Source organism: Ochotona princeps, chromosome 7, assembly GCF_030435755.1.
Source record: "Ochotona princeps isolate mOchPri1 chromosome 7, mOchPri1.hap1, whole genome shotgun sequence".
Classification (NCBI taxonomy): Eukaryota; Metazoa; Chordata; class Mammalia; order Lagomorpha; family Ochotonidae; genus Ochotona; species Ochotona princeps.
Window position 1 is genome coordinate 71774081 of NC_080838.1, and position 16614 is coordinate 71790694.

Sequence of the window (16614 nt, forward strand, 5' to 3'; positions counted from 1 at the left end):
GTCTGGGTAGCCCTCGGATCTGACGCCCAGCAGATCAAGAACTGTAGTGGTGGTATGTTAGGCACCATTTTGCGCACTGTGGCAATAGCTTTGGGACTGCAGGGGACAACAGTGAATTGCGCATGTGCTGAGCTTGGCGAGAATTCATTAAGTCCAGCAAATTGCATTGGTCCCGCAGGAAAATAATACCAACTGTGGCATCATACCAGCCAAAATAGGTCCGTGTGGCACACAGACCTAACGCCCAACAAGTTCCGACAAGATCAGCACCACCAACAACCCAGTTATATAGGACACCTGGTGTCTCTCTAATCCTGGGACCTGCTCCAACTGGAAGTGGGAGAAAGATTACAGAGACAACGGCGCAGCCTCAGCATGGTATCACAGGAGGTGGAAGGTGGTGAGCCAAGAGTTGGGGCTGTGGAGACCATGGTGGAAATCTGACATAAGAATCAAAACCTGGAACTCACTGGAGGTTGTGGCACAAGTGGCTGCAAGCAAAAAGGTGTGTACCAACCGCAATAAGTAAAATCGCATTGTAAACATGTGGGTGACACAGCTTAGAAACCTGCCCCAAGGAGAACACTCTGCTAACCAGAAGTACAATGATCAAGAGCAAAAGAAAAGACAAAGGCATAATGACTATTACTGAAAACTCCCCTGCAAAGGAGCAAAACCCTATGCCAACCCCAGAGTTAACTGAGGAAGACATCGAGAAAATGGGGCACACAGAATCCATAACACTCATTTTAAAGCTTCTAATAAAAAATGAGAAGCTCATGCAAGAGTTCAAAGAATTTAAGGAAGCAACAAAGCAAATCAAAGCTGGTATATCAGAAATTAAGAACACAGTAGAGCAAATTAAAAGTACAGTGGAGGGTCTCCAAAATAGAATGAAGCAAGCAGAAGAAAGAATCTCAGAATTGGAAGATATTTCCTGTCACCAGGGGGAGGCAAACAAAAAGCTGGAAGCAGAGCTGGATCAGGCCAAAAAAAGTATTCAAGAATTGAAAGACATTATTAAGAGGCCAAATATAAGAGTTATGGGAGTCCCAGAAGGTGCAGAAAGAGAAGCTGAGTTTGCAAATGTATTTAATGAAATAATAAAGGAAAATTTCCCTAATCTGGAGAAAGAATTGGGAAACAAGATCCAGGAGGGGCACAGAACTCCCAACAGGCTTGATCAAAAGAGATCTTCAGGCCCAGCGGCATGGCCTAGCGGCTAAATTCCTCGCCTTGAAAGCCCTGGGATCCCATATGGGCGCCGGTTCTAATCCCGGCAGCTCCACTTTCCATCCAGCTCCCTGCTTGTGGCCTGGGAAAGCAGTCGAGGACGGCCCAAAGCTTTGGGACCCTGCACCCACCTGGGAGACCTGGAAGAGATTCCTGGTTCCCGGGTTCGGATTGGCGCGCACCAGCCCGTTGCAGCTCACTTGGGGAGTGAAACATCGGATGGAAGATCTTCCTCTCTGTCTCTCCTCCTCACGGTATATCCAGCTTTCCAATAATAATAAAAAAAATCTTAAAAAAAAAGAGATCTTCACCATGACAAATGATAATCAAGCTCTCTTGAACTGAACATAAGGAAAAGATCTTTAAATGTGCACGTGAAAAAAAATCAATTAACATATAAAGGAATGCCAATTAAGCTCACTGGAGATCTCTCACAGGAAACTCTACAGGCAAGAAGAGAGTGGACTGACATATTCCAGATCCTAAAAGAAAAAAATTGTCTGCCTAAGATAACATATCCAGCAAAGCTTTCTTTTGTCTTTGAAAATAAAATAAATATCTTACACAGTAAAGAAAAGCTAAAAGAATGTGCCTCTTTCAAATCTGCCCTACTAATGATACTTCAAGATGTTCTCTTGGAATAGAAGAGGAACAGCACCTACCAAAACCAAGGGCAAATGGGAAGAAGATTCCAGTAAAATGACAATAGAAGACTAAACCAATGAACAACCCATTCCTAAAATGACAGGACCAAAGTACCATCCATGTATATTAAACTCTGAATGTAAATGGCTTGAGCTCAATTAAACGTCATAGATTAGTAGACTGGATTAAAAAACAAAACCCATCTGATTATTGTCTGCAGGAGACACACTTCAACAAAGATCAGAGGAAATTATATCACATGGGTTTTGTTGTTTTCTGTTGGTTTCATCTCTTCAAAACACTTTCTTCTGATTAAATCATTCAATGACTCGTAGATCATGCAGTGGCATCATTTTCTTCAAGAAGGTTCTTGATTTTCATTTCCTCAACTACACATTAGTCATTTAATAAAATGTTATTTAACTTCTTGGTGTTGTTAATTTCTTTTTTCTCCCTGATGTTGATTTTGTTTTGTGACTCTTCATTTAAGGGGATGTATAGTTTCTGTGTAATGGAGACTGTCATGTCTAGTAACATGTCATTTAACTTCATGGCATTGTAAATTTTTATTTTTCTTTCTATTGCTGATTTTGTATCATGACTTTTCATTTAAGGGGATGTACAGTAGTTGTGTAATGGAGACTGTCCTATCTGGTAACATGTCATTTAACTTCATGGCATTGTAAATTTCTACTTTTCTTTCTATTGTTGATTTTGTATCATGACTTTTCATTTAAGGGGATGTATAGTAGCTGTGAAATGGAGACTAACATCCAGATGTGAGGATGTAGTGTGGCATGCATTTCTACTTCCAGACAAAGATGGACTTACAATGAAACTGTTTACTATATCTTGACAATAGGATGCTGGACTCTCTGCCATTGTCCATGCCCGCAATGATGGATATATGACTGAGTATGAAGAACTATATGTTAGTAATGATATAGAGGAACTAGGTGGGGGGGGAGGGAATTGGGGAGGGCATAAGGGAATATGGAGCTGTATCATAAAATGATAGCAATAATAATAAAATGTAAAAGAAAAAAGAATAGATGATGCACCTGAGCTTGAATAGACAAAAACAAACAGCAAATGAAGACCTCAGAAGCCAAGAGAGTGCACATGGGTCTTGATGGTTAGAAATATCTGTATCTATACTTATATAATGTATTACATATTATTTAATACTATATAATATATTTTGTAGCATGCTATATATAAAATAATGCATAATATACATCTACACATAGAGAATCCTATATTTATGTCATGTGTTACTCCCAGGCTTTGATGATAATTGTAAATTTGTTTTGGATATTACCTTTTATGAAAACAAACAAAAACTAGGTAGATAGCTAGTAAGGAGACACAGAATGGAGGACAAAAGAAATGAACTGCAGGAGGGAAGATGAAGGAAAAGAAGAAGGAAGGAGGGAAAGAAGGAAGGAAGGAAGGAAGGAAGGAAGGAAGGAAGGAAGGAAGGAAGGAAGGAAGATAGATAGATTTCTCCAAGACTTGAAGAAAACTGTTTCAGTGACATGTGTCTATCACAAAGTTCTTCATCTCATCTTAATTCCACATAACAGCAAACTGAACCACAGACAAATCTATCAGGTTCCTTCTACTCTCAGCTCCCAGTTGAATGTTAGAATAGCAATTCCCATCAGTAGGGTGGTTATCAGATTCTGGTCTTCTCACGTGCAATTGTGTTGTGCATCTTGGTGGCTAAATTGAGACATGAGTGAACAAGAAAAAAAAAGGAGGAAAAATATGTCTATTCAAGTGAAGGTGAAATGAAAAATGCCAGTCTGTTTCCTCTATGCTTTTCTATCACATTGCTACTGCAATTTTACTGGCAGTAAATGTAAACTAGACCCACAGGATTGTACCTTTAGAGACAAAGAAAATATAGAAGAATCTCCATTCTTCCATAAAGCCAAGCTCTTTTCTTTATTTTTCTTTTTCAAATGGTTTATTTATGTTTATTGTAAAGGCAAATTCACAGAAAAATGAAAGACAGGGAAAGATCTTCCATTCCCTGGATCATTCCCCAAATGGCTGCAAATGCTGGAGCTGAGTGGAGACAAAGCCAGAAAACAAGAACTTTGGAGTCTCCCACACAGGCAGGGTCCCTAGGCTTTGGGCCATTCTCCACTGCTTCTCAAGCCACAATCAAGGAGATAGATGGGAAGTAAAGTAACCAAGACATCATCCATTACAAATAAACAATGCCAGGCTTGGAGGTGGATGATTACCCAGTTCAAACATTGCACCATGCCGAAAATTAGTTACAACAGAGAGATTGATTGTGTGAATCATAGCACACTGAGTATTAAAACAACCAATTTGATGTGGTTTGTCTCAAGCATAGCATGGTTCCATGTTGGGAGAAGCCACATGGTAAGTAGTAGACTGTAGAGATTCATGTAGCACAGCTGTCACTCATAGAGATGTGTATTCTGTACTTGCCAAAAGCCACATAATTGGATGTATAAGTAGTGTCCATAGTGGGAAAATTTATGAATACGTGAAGAGGGTAATAATTCGATGGGATTGGAGGAACAAGTAATTTAAATATATTGAGGTGATAAAAGATGAAAGTTACAGGGGTCCGTCCTGGAGAAATAAAATGTCAGAAAGAGTTGTGAAGTTAGAATTTCAACAATATATATGTAAATGAAGTGCATTTTATCAAGTTTTTACCTAGTAGCATATAAAAGACCCCTTTTATGCTAGTTTCCAAGAAATGTGGATTCACTATTTATCCATGGTTTTGATTCAGCAAGACTGCAGGTCAAATCATGTCTTATTTGCTATTGCTCTTGGCATTGCTCTTGGCATAGTTATAATTGCTGGATTATAACTGAGGTGACATACAAGTCATCTTCATTTTTGCAATGGCATTAAGGTTCACAAACTTTGATTGTTGATATCATGCATTAACTTTGACCACCAGTAGTTACAAATTAACTACTTGATAGATTAGTTTTTGCATTACTCATGCATGTAAGCATGTGTAGTGAAATAAAGGAACAGCAACTGCAGAGTGTGCCATGGATATGACCAGGATGTGTGTGAAGCATGTGTCCGTTTGGCTGCTGCTGCTACAACTGAGTTCTTGCTTTAGTTCTGGGAGCTGTGGAAAGGTGCTGGTCTGGCCCATGGAGTTCAGTCACTGGCTCAATTTAAAGATAATCCTGGGTGAACTTGTGCAGCGAGGACATGAAGTAACTGTGCTGAGGTCTTCAGCTTCTGTTTTAATCGATCCCAAGAATGATTCTGGAATTAAATTTGAAACTTTTCCTACATCTTCTACTAAAGAAGAAATGGAGGCATTTTTCATGTATTGGATCAACACATTGATAAATGATGTGCCAAGAGAAAAATATTGGGAATATTTTCCCCTATGGCATAAGTTTTGCTTAAAATATTCTGATATTTATGAAAGTCTTTGCAAAGAAGTGGTTTTCAACAAGAAACTCATGGCAAAGCTTCAAGCTTCAAAGTTTGAGATTGTTCTTGCAGACACCATTGCCCCCTGTGGGGAGCTGCTGGCTGAGCTCCTGGAAATCCCCCTCGTGTACAGTGTCCGCTTCACTCCTGGCTACACGTATGAGAAGTACAGTGGAGGACTTCTGTTTCCTCCATCCTATGTGCCTATTATTGGATCTGATTTAAGTGGTAAAATGACATTTATGGAGAGGGTGAAAAATATGCTATTCATGCTTTATTTTGACTTTTGGTTCCAGACATTCAATGAGAAGAGGTGGGATGAGTTTTGCAGTGAAGCTCTAGGTAAGTCTTTAATTGGCTCGTGTGAACTCCAAACTCTCCTGAACCTTTACAGGTGAATATTTTTATCAAAGTAGAATCTGGGCAATATGTCTTTTGTGAGTGAAATCATAAGTCAAAATAGAAACTAATTCATTAATCTCAGAATTGTTGTGAACACCTTATATGACAAGGTATTTGAGAAGCCTTGTCTGTCAGTATAGTTGGGCAATCTGGGATGTCTTGTGGGGATGAAACTTGTCAGAATTTGCTTGACTATTAACATGTGCACCTTTCTACTTTTCTTATTACAAAACGTTGGTAGAGACTTCTGTAACATCTTCATGAATAAAACATGTAGATTGAAGAGTAACACACGTGTCTGGTATAATGATTAATTGAACTTGACTTCTGTTTGTGTAGATCTATCCTTATGTAAGATTAAAGGTTTGTTTTTTAATGTTATGTAAAGTGCTTCTAAAAAGTTGCAAGATAGAGAATTTTTTGCAGACACAGAAATGTATAAATTGTGATTTGCAATATTGCCACATTTCTTCATTAAGTTTTCAAATATGTTTTGTTAAGGTTGTAGATATGCATACAATCTGGCTTAATTTTTTGAATACTTTCTGCCTTCTAACAGGAGATGCGGAAATGATGAACAGAAATCTCCATTTCCACAAATTAAAACATTAACATTAAAACATTTCCCTACATATTTGCAAATATTTCAGTGCATACATATTTCTCCAGTTAAATATTCTTAAACTTCACAGATGAATCAAAAGCAGTAGCAAGTAAAATGCACACAACCAAAATAAAAGCAATTTTAGAGAACTTATAGAAATTGAAGGTCAGGAACAAATACACTAAAATATCAAAGCCAGACTGAATTCTCCCAAGAAAGCTCTTGAATGGTTTTCATCAGATTCTTTACGCTGTAATTAAACTAGCTGTGTTTGAATCTGCTAGCTTTATAACATCAGAGAATATGAAAAGCATGTTTAATTCTACAGTGCTCTTTCAGTGAGGAGTGTGCCTCTACTGAGTTGACATTAGACACGGTGTTTTTATATATCTATGAGGTGAACACTGCATAAATTATGTATGTATATAAGCGTATTTCTTTTATCAGTGCCCACACACTTCCCACATCATTGGTTGTGTAATTCAAATACATCTCAAAATATTACATTTCAGACTTCATGACTTCATTTTCCCTCATTCTCTCCATGTGTTTCTCCTTTCAGGAAGACCTGTCACCTTCTCTGAGCTGATGGGCAAAGCTGAGATGTGGCTCATTCGCAGCTACTGGGATTTGGAGTTTCCCCGCCCACTCTTACCAAATGTTGAATTTGTTGGAGGGCTCCACTGTAAACCTGCCAAACCCCTGCCTAAGGTAAAAATGCACTGCTTTGTTTAGTTTCCTTAGCGTTTTCAGTGGCATTTACTTTGCAATTTGCATTTAGAGCATTGGATTCCTAGAATAGATACTAGAAGTAGGATAAAATGTCCTGCCAAGCAAAAACTCACAGCAGATGATTTCACAATGAACATGGAAGATTTAATTACAACAGAATGTTCATTTCCATGTATTTTGGAAGTTCTGTTCTATGTTTCTATACCACCAAATGTATTCAGGTTTCATTATCATTATGAAATAATATAATATGTAGGAGATTTTGATAATTTTTCAGAAGTACTAAGATTTTATTATTCATATACAATACATGATTTCTATTACACCAGCGCATATTTATGAATATATGCAGAAGTAAGGTAGACACCTTGCTGATCTCACCAACATCTTCAGCTATTCATCTATTATAGCTCATAAGTGGTGCTGAAATCACAAACAAGAGAGATAAGTGATGTGCAGGAATAGATTAGGGATAATGGGAGAGAACACAACAAACATGCAGAATTCATTTCACTAAAATATGTTCATTTGAGTGAAGAGGTTGATATAGCTAAAGAAGTAATTTTGTATCACACACCATCAAGAATTTTAAAACACGGCATGAATTTGTTAGGTTGGGAACCAGAGGAAAAGAGTTGACCAGTTAAGAGATATGATCAGATTCTCTTCAATGAGACGAAAACACTGAAGATGACGTCACAGGAGGTTATTGCTATGAAGAGTGAGAATTAAAGAGATTGTTGTAAAAGTTCAGGAAATATAACTAAAAACTAGGCTAAAATGCTAAAACATAACTACTCATCAATTTATAATAATGTAATTGCATAATGCGCTGTTTGACAAAATGTTAATTAAATGGCTAAGATGTATAGATTTTGAAAGGAAATTCAATCTGCAAAAGAGGCATCTGCTTTTTAGAGCAACTGCAGCACTATCCACAAAAGGCAAGAGGTGGGAATGTTCTTTGGTGTGCTTTCTCTGAGGAAGGCACATAACAATGGAACATTGCTCTGCAGTACCAACTCTGAAATCCTGTGATTTGCAAATCTACACCAATGGGGTTTGAAGTCATGATGCTAAGCAAGAGTAGTCAGGCACAAAAGACAAGTACTGCATGATCTCACTCATGTGTGAATCTGACAGAATTAATCTCTTAGAGATCAATATTGAGAGTAAAATGATATTAGTAGAGACTGGGTATGAGGAAGGATCAATAAACAGAAATTAAGTTATAACAAGAGAGATGGTAAAAAGTTCAAGTGTACTAATGCATAGTAGCATGAGTTTATATAATGTTAATTTGGTATGTTTTTTTCAAAAAAGCTAGAATAAAGGTCTTTTTTAAATGTTTTGCTTACAAAGAGGCAATACATGTTTAAGAACATATGTTTAGTGTGATTTTAAGATTAAAAGATTATGTACATTTCAGGGTATCACATGGTACTCTATACAATATATATATATATATATATCACTGAAAAATAAATGAAGAAAATAATATTCCTATTAATAAGTCAGCATTCCATAAAAAAAGTGAGTATAGACAATATTGGTGCTTTTGTTGCAAACTAAAAGCTACAGGCACCTGGGATAGAACATTGCTCAGTCTCAACTCAATTTCTAGCTGATTAAAACTACATTCCTAAGCAAAATCAGAAGGAGAGGAGAAATTGCAGGCATTTAGTTACAAATAAATGTATAGATGTTTGCTAAAAGATGAGAAGATGAAGGGTAATGTTTTAATGTAAATATTGAGGGTCTTCCTCATTACTCAAGGCTCCCAGAAAATCATTCCTCCTCACAGTACATATGTGGCCTCTCAAATTGCAGCCAAATCCATGTTTACTTAATTCCATGATTACATTACACCATTATTGATGAATATTTTAGGAAGGAATGATTTCATTTGTCAGACACAGCTCTAACTTTACACCAGCTCTGTAAGGTACTTAAGTAAAATAGCCTTGGGGAACACGCATCACAATATCATAGGCCCCATCGGAATGGGAATAGCAGGAACTTCTAATGCCTTCAGAATAAAGACTGCAATTCCTTCTACATACACCTGAAAATATTTTATTGAAATACACAGAATGGCATTCTCTCTCTCTTTTTTTAATTGTAATCCTTTTTTTGTGTTTTGGGGGGATAGGTGGTGTAAGGCAGAGTTAACCCAGGGAGAGACAAAAAGGACAATAATCTGTCTGCTTTCTTTTTTCAGTTTTAAGATGAATTTACTTTCATTGGAAAGATAGATTTATAGAGAGAGGAAGCAGAGAGAAAGATCCCTTGTCATTTGGTTTACTCTTCTCAGGACATGGAAGACTTTGTGCAGAGCTCTGGGGAAGAGGGAGTCGTGGTGTTTTCCCTGGGTTCAATGGTCAGTAACATGACAGAAGAGAGGACCAATGTGATTGCATCAGCCCTTGCCCAGCTTCCACAAAAGGTGAGAAAAAATGTCCTCATGGTGGATAGCCATTAGCCAGTCTTTGCAAAGAGACTGATTACAGAAATGTCCCACTGTGAAAGCAAACGTAATATGAAAGGGAATATTTATTTGAGATAATAGTTCAAAAACAATATATTTGGAAGCTGCTAAAAGAGCTAACAGACTATTTATAATGGTACATAACTTTGGCATTAATATCTGAGCAGAAATGAAATTATGTAATAGGTGCAGAATCAACTTTCATCATCATCATGACATTGCAGGCAGGGACAAAGGAATCACCGAATTCTGCAACGTCATTTGCTCTTTTTCTTTGCAGAATAGTTGGTGCCACTGTATGTACTAAGATTGTTATGAAAATTAAAATGTATTTGCTAACTGCAGTAGCATACGGCATTGAAGTTTTTGCAATACAAAGCTGAGGTGAAGCTGTGGCTTAAGATGTCAATGCAACCTGATTCTTCACTTCCCCTACTTTTGGATTAGTCCCATTCTGAGTGTTATTTAGGAGTCTTCTTAGAGAAAGCCAAATCAATGCTCATTAACTGTGTTCAGGTAAAAAGATAAAGAGTGCAAGGGGGTGAGAAGAGAGGGAGGGCGATGACACCTACTAGAGTTTTAAGCAGAAAGGAGTAAGAGACTGGTGAAGACAGGTGGACTCTAAGGGTGGGCATAGTGTGTTATACAATGTGGCTTAAGGAACTATGTTACTGCATGAAGAGATTAATACCTCTTCCAGACGGAGGCAGGAGAAAGAATATAGGAAGAAGTCTAGAAGAAGCAAGCTCACATGGAAGAGTTCAAATGTACTTCTCCAACATGCATATTTTAATTTGCTAAGACATGTTAACTTTGACAATCATGTATATTGATGAAGTATTTATTAGTTTTCCATGTGAAAATTGTTTCCACTAATCATAACTACTTGAATGTTTTTATTCTACACACCTCAATCTTTTGGCCACTCTAATCAACTAATCTCCCTGCCCTTCTTTCCTTATCATTTCTAAGGAAGGCATTTAATTAGATGGTCTCTTAGCCCCTTCAGAACTCTGAATTTCAACTCCTGAAATAGATATTTTCTTTACTTAACAGGTTCTGTGGAGATTTGATGGCAAGAAGCCAGATACCCTGGGATCCAACACTCAAGTTTATAAGTGGATCCCCCAGAATGACCTTCTTGGTAAGACCCTGGAGAAGAAATGCTGCGACCTAATGAGTAACAGTCAGTTAATATTGCAGTAGTTAATCAGGAAGGTGCATGACCATTTTTTATTGAGCAATTCAATACCAAGCTTGTGTAAGTTATTTTCTAATCTTAGAAATATACTGACTGATAACAACTGATGCATTATTATGCAAATACTTCATGTCCATTACACTATTTTGAGTGACAATATTTAACACACAGTGTTTCCCAATGACTTCCTGATGAAGGGGCTCTTGGAGGAGCAGTTCAGGTGTCTCTTGGGGCACTTGTGGCCTACTTTGTAGTATATAGGTTAGTATTCCACTTCTGTTTCTAATTAGAATTTCTTGCTAATGTGTACCACAGGAGTTAGCAGGCTCAACTCTTTTGGTCTCTGGGTGTTTTGGATTACCCACAATGGAGACCCAGGTTGAGTTCCTACATTTTTTTTTGTTTGTTTGTTTTGCATTAGAGTAAGCTTTATTTTAGGATTGAAATTCCTCCCATCAGCCAATAAAGTCCTGGGAGAAACCCAGAAATTCAATTCGCAGTGAATTCCTGAGGCAACAGCAGCAGGGAAGCTAGGAATTAACACTGCCCGCAAAACGCCTGCCAAACACCCTTGAGGAGCTTCCAGGTGCACCATTTCTTGGCCTCCGTCTAGTTGCCTCACTCCTGCCTTGAGGCTTGGAGGGCTACCCAACCCCATCCACTGGATGCCTTTCTCATGGGTGGAGTTCTTCCATTCTGCCTTGATGCTGCCAATCCTTCCTTCTTGGCATTTAGGTAGTGAATAAGTAGATAGAAATTCTCTCTCTCTGCTCACTTTTGGAGTCTGTATTTTGAATAAATGAACTTCTAAAAATACTCATAACAATTTCCCATTTATCTCTGTTGTTGAATATAGTTTCTTCCTCTGTTTTTCTCTTGATACACAAACTCAAGTGGCACAAACAATTAGATCTTTGATTACTATCATATAGTTACTGGTCAAGTTTTAAGTCACAATAAAACTAATATCACGTCTTCCTTGTAGCCGTCACTTCCCATCTGTTGCATTTAGCTGCCTGTTTTTCTAAATCTGAAAGCAGATTAAACGCATTCTTACGACTATTACGACCTGTTTATGGAGAACTCCTTTACTGCTTCTTACTTTGCATTTCCCACTTAATGTTTAAGGATTTTTAAATAATTTTACTGAAACTCCTGCAATCCTAGGTCATCCAAAAACCAAAGCTTTTGTCACTCATGGTGGAGCCAATGGCATCTATGAAGCAATCTACCATGGCATCCCTATGGTGGGCCTTCCTTTGTTTGGGGATCAGCCCGATAACGTTGCCCACATAACGGCCAAGGGAGCAGCTCTCACCCTGAACTGGAGGATAATGTCAAGTACAAAACTGTTCAATGCCTTGAGGACAGTCATTAACGACCCTTCGTGAGTATTATTTTTCATTACATGTTTTTTTTTAAATCTATTTCATTGTATTGTTGTTGACAATCTTACATAGTTAATTACAGTTAAAGAAAGAAAAAGAAAAAAAAAAGGTTCAAGAGGATAGGAAAGTGGGTAATACTATTATGTCCATATTGTTTCCATCATGTATCTGAGGTAAAGGGGGATATTGAGGGAGAAGCCCCACCCGGTTTCCTGCCCACTCCGAGTCCCGGATGTGGGGCATGCTCTGAGATATGTGCTCGAGTGGTGTTAATAGTTCTCCGGTTATGAATCGCTGCCAGTTTCGCTCGATGAGGTCGTCCACTGATTGATATGGTCCATTATAAAGTCTCCGTTTGCCCCATATTTCGCTGCCAACATATAGCTGAGAGGAATGATTGATCTGCTCTGTCTTCTGTCTTTTCTTGATTAGAGTTCTGAGTCCAGCAGTTCGATTGGGGAGATCTCCAAAGAAACTTTGAGGTATTCCCAGACTAGTTTCTTGTATGTTCTAGCAAGCACAGGGCCCGGCACAGTCCATCACCCCGATCAGCTGGTGGTTTCAATTGCTGGGTTGGTTCTGTTTTCGTCCCAAGTTGTACTGGAACCAATGGGTGTTACAGTCCAGTCTGGTTCGGCCCTTACATCAACCAGTGGGAGCTGCAGCCTAGTTGGGGCGACCCACAATAACCCCCACCAGGCCCGCCCCCTACCCTGGTTTGCCAGTATGTGTAGCAGAAGACCAGTCTGTCCCCCATCCCCTTTGGCTCTTGTACGTGTCAATGGGTATTAAAGCTTAGTTCTATCTAACCAACTCAACCATCCAGCCCTCACGGGTGTTGTTGAGTGCCTCTCTATCTAGCCATTCCAGCTCCCGTCCTAGTTTTCATGCCCTCCCACGGGAATAGTGACCCAAGAAGGGGGAACCCACTTTTTCCCTCCCAGGTCTCTCTCTGTCCCCGTTTATGCACTCTTTAGGTGGTTCTGTGGTTTGACTTGACAGAATTAGTCCCCAGTGCCAGCTTCTGCGGCTATGCCCAAACATCCCTCACCCACTCTAGTTTATGCTTGCACCAGCAGGAATAATCAGCCCAGCCTGGCTTTTCCCTGGTCTAATCCACATGCAGCGCACAGGTGATGTAGCCTTGCTTAGTCTGGTCTGTCTCTATCCCAGCCCACGCTCTCCAGTGGGAGTGGCTGTCCAGCGAGGGGACCAGCCCCTTAATCCCCCTGCCGGTTCTGCCCCTCCCTTCCTGCATCTCACGTGTGCTGGTTGGGTGCTGCATTCATATCCAGTACAGGCAACCACGCCCTGACATTCCATAATGTGTACTGGTTTTGTCGCAACCAAACCTGGCTCATCCCACACTCTGTTCTGGTGATCGGATTTGCCAGTGGGTGACAGGAACTGATTCAGCCTGGTCTGTTCCTGACCCATGCTGAATGTGTGCCAGTGGGAAACTTTCCATGGCCTATTCTGGGCTGTTTCCTATCATGCTTCTTGCGCTAACCTGCAGGGACTGTGTCCTGCCAGAGGAGTTGCCCAGGCTCCTCCATCAGAACCCCTTCCAATGCCAGATTTTGCACATACCAGGGGGTCTTTGAGCCAACCCTACCCAGTTCACCTCCTGTCCTAGCAGGAACAGTGGCTTTTCCTGGCTGGCTTTCACCCCATTCTGGTTCTTGTTGTTGGATGTTTCAGCCCGGCCATGGCTCGTCCATACCCACATACAGCTCACGCATGGCTCAGTAGCGGATTGGGACCCAGCCTAATCAGTCCCACATCTATCCTCTGGTTCTTCATGACACCAGATGGTGTAAGGGTCTAAACTGGCCTGGTGCATCCAATCCCAGCCCACACTAGTGCCTCGGGTGACTACAACTGTTTCCTAGATAGAATGCAGCCCCCATTCCAGCACATGCACCCCTGGTGGGAACCTCAACCCAGTTAAGGTGTCCCCATGCCTCCCCAACTTGGCCTGTTCGTAGCCGTAGATCATGCGCCTGCCAGTGGTTGCTCTGACTCAGCTTATCTCAGTCCCTCACTTGTCCTGTTGTCTCAGGAACTAATTTATTCCAAAATGGACATTTTGTTGAATACAGATTTGGTTACATTTGGAAGGCAATCATGAATAATTTGTGATAATTAGCCACACAAATACTTTTCTCAATGATTTTATAGAACTATTTTCAACAGTTTAAGGATAGTGCATATATTTTTACTTCCAAGGAAAGTGAAATGTGGAGACTCACTGGAGAAGATCGCAGGACTACAAGGAAGCCTTAGGAAGAGCGTTGAAGCTGTGACCCATGAACACTAGAGTAGCACTAACAACCTTCTGCGTGTTTATGACTGTCAGCAGGAAAACTCTGAAAATGTTGTTTAGAGTAGACTTTTGTGTATTTAATTTAATTATAGAGCATGATTACAGAAACCATTCTCATGGGAAATCGAAAGGACATGACATGGGCCTGACAGCATGTCGTAGCGGCTAAAGTCCTTGCCTTGAACGCGCCGGGATCCCATATGGGTGCTAGTTCTATCCCGGCAATTCCACTTCCCATCCAGCTCCCTGCTTGTGGCCTGGGAAAGCAGTCCAGGACAGCACAAAGCTTTGGGACCCTGCACCCGCGTGGGAGACCTGGAAGAGGTTCAGGTTCCTGGCTTCAGATCTGTGCAGCAAGGGCCATTGCACTCACTTGTGGAGAGAATCATCGGATGGAGGATCTTCCTCTGTCTTTCCTCTATGTATATCTGACTTTGTAATAAAAATAAAATCTTTAAAAAAAAAAGGACATTACAGTGGATCATGTTAGCATATCTATTATTTCTCCTAATACATGTTCTTTGTTTTCTAATTTTTTTTTTAAATTGTGTATTTCCAGTATGCTAGAATAACACAGCCTCTGTTTTGCCTTGCATTTAATGCTGCTCTGATCCTTATCCCAATGCTTTGTTTTTTCATGAATAATTAGCAATTATTTTCAAATGTACTCAATGGTAAAACTAATTGAAAAAGAAAAACTTCCTATAACTAAGAGACCATTCTGGTGATTCTTAGGGATGTCATTCAATTACTCTTTCTAATTTTTAAATCAATGATAATATAATTGACGTTAAACAGTAGGTTAGAATATTGTAACTTAATGCTGAAAATCTTTGTAATAAGTAATATTTCACTATCAAATTCCCCAGAAATGTACCTGATATTTCTCAAGCGCTTGCTACCAAATCTATATTTTGAAAGGAATTTAAATATTGTGCATAAGATTTTAATGTCACTGCATAGAAAATAATTCAAGCATCACAGATCATGTTAGGTCATCCAACTGTTGCAATTTCTCTTGGCTTTGTGAGTTAGATGATTTCAATTTCTTGTTTGCAATATTGGAAATATTTGTTCGTTCCCAATTTCTTCTTTAGATCTTATAACTCAATGCAATCAACTAATTTCAATTTCTAACTCAAGTCTCTATAATATTCACTGAAGAAAATATTTTCCTTTGTCTTCCACATTCATGTGATGTTCTTCTTTACCATTTACGTAAACATTTTACCTGTCACATTTCCACTTCATTCTAACATGTGTGTCTGTTTGATTTTCCTGCAGCTATAAGGAGAATGTCATGAAATTGTCAAGAATTCACCACGATCAGCCCATGAAGCCCCTGGACCGAGCCGTCTTCTGGATCGAGCATGTCATGCGCCACAAGGGAGCCAAACACCTTCGCGCTGCAGCCCACAACCTCACCTGGTACCAGTACTACTCTCTGGATGTGATTGGATTCCTGTTGGCTTGTGTGACAATCATTATTTATCTTGTCATCAAATTGTGCTTGTTTGTTTTCCAAAAGGTTGTAAATACAGGAAAGAAGACAAAGAGAGATTAAAATTATTTTGTGCATTGTCTAACAGCCCTGAAACTTGACATCACACTTTTTTTTTTCAACCAGTTTGGATCTAGATGTGGAAAGATTCCCTTGCACATTTTAAGAAATCTGTGCTTACTTGATTTCTACAAATATTTTATCCCTGAATAAACATTGAAGAATGTACAATGTTGGTCCTTAACATCCTCATATATTTGAAATTTCACTCAGTTATTACATTTGCATTATAGAGAGATTTCATTGTGCTTGGAATGGTGAGATAGGCAGGAATTCAGAACAGTTGAACTACCAAAACTGCCTGATCAGTGCCCTGGGAGCATGCATACATCAGAGACCCTGGGATGGTTGGGAAGGTGGGTGTTTCTTCTGCCTTTGTCTCTACCCATCCCCCTGATACAGGAAGGGAAAAGAAGAATGTGGAAGCAATGGTCTTATGCACTTTGCTGTAGCCCTTCACCATTTGAGCCCTAATCAACCATGTAAGATCATCCAATAAAAAAGAATTGATTAAAAAAAAAACCCATGTGTCATTGGATTTCTACAGAAATTCACCTTTATAAAATGGTATCTTATTCTTA

At 39.3% G+C, this 16614-nt stretch overlaps 1 protein-coding gene across 1 annotated transcript; it reads left to right on the forward strand.

Moving 5' to 3' along the window:
* Positions 1 to 4934: 4934 nt before the first annotated feature.
* LOC101521515 (UDP-glucuronosyltransferase 2B16-like) lies at positions 4935 to 16200 on the forward strand. Its single transcript, XM_058667244.1, has 6 exons — positions 4935 to 5673; positions 6900 to 7048; positions 9384 to 9515; positions 10614 to 10701; positions 11926 to 12145; positions 15757 to 16200. The coding sequence occupies exons 1-6, from the start codon at positions 4938 to 4940 to the stop codon at positions 16034 to 16036; spliced, it is 1605 nt and encodes a 534-aa protein (XP_058523227.1). The 5' UTR covers positions 4935 to 4937; the 3' UTR covers positions 16037 to 16200.
* The last annotated feature ends 414 nt before the right edge of the window (positions 16201 to 16614 follow it).

Coding starts and splice junctions, on each gene's coding strand:
- LOC101521515 (XM_058667244.1), top strand. CDS start 4,938: ATGACCAGGATGTGTGTGAAGCATGTGTCCGTTTGGCTGCTGCTGCTA. Junction 7,049..9,383: donor CTGCCAAACCCCTGCCTAAG/GTAAAAATGCAC, acceptor TACTCTTCTCAG/GACATGGAAGACTTTGTGCA. Junction 9,516..10,613: donor TTGCCCAGCTTCCACAAAAG/GTGAGAAAAAAT, acceptor TTTACTTAACAG/GTTCTGTGGAGATTTGATGG.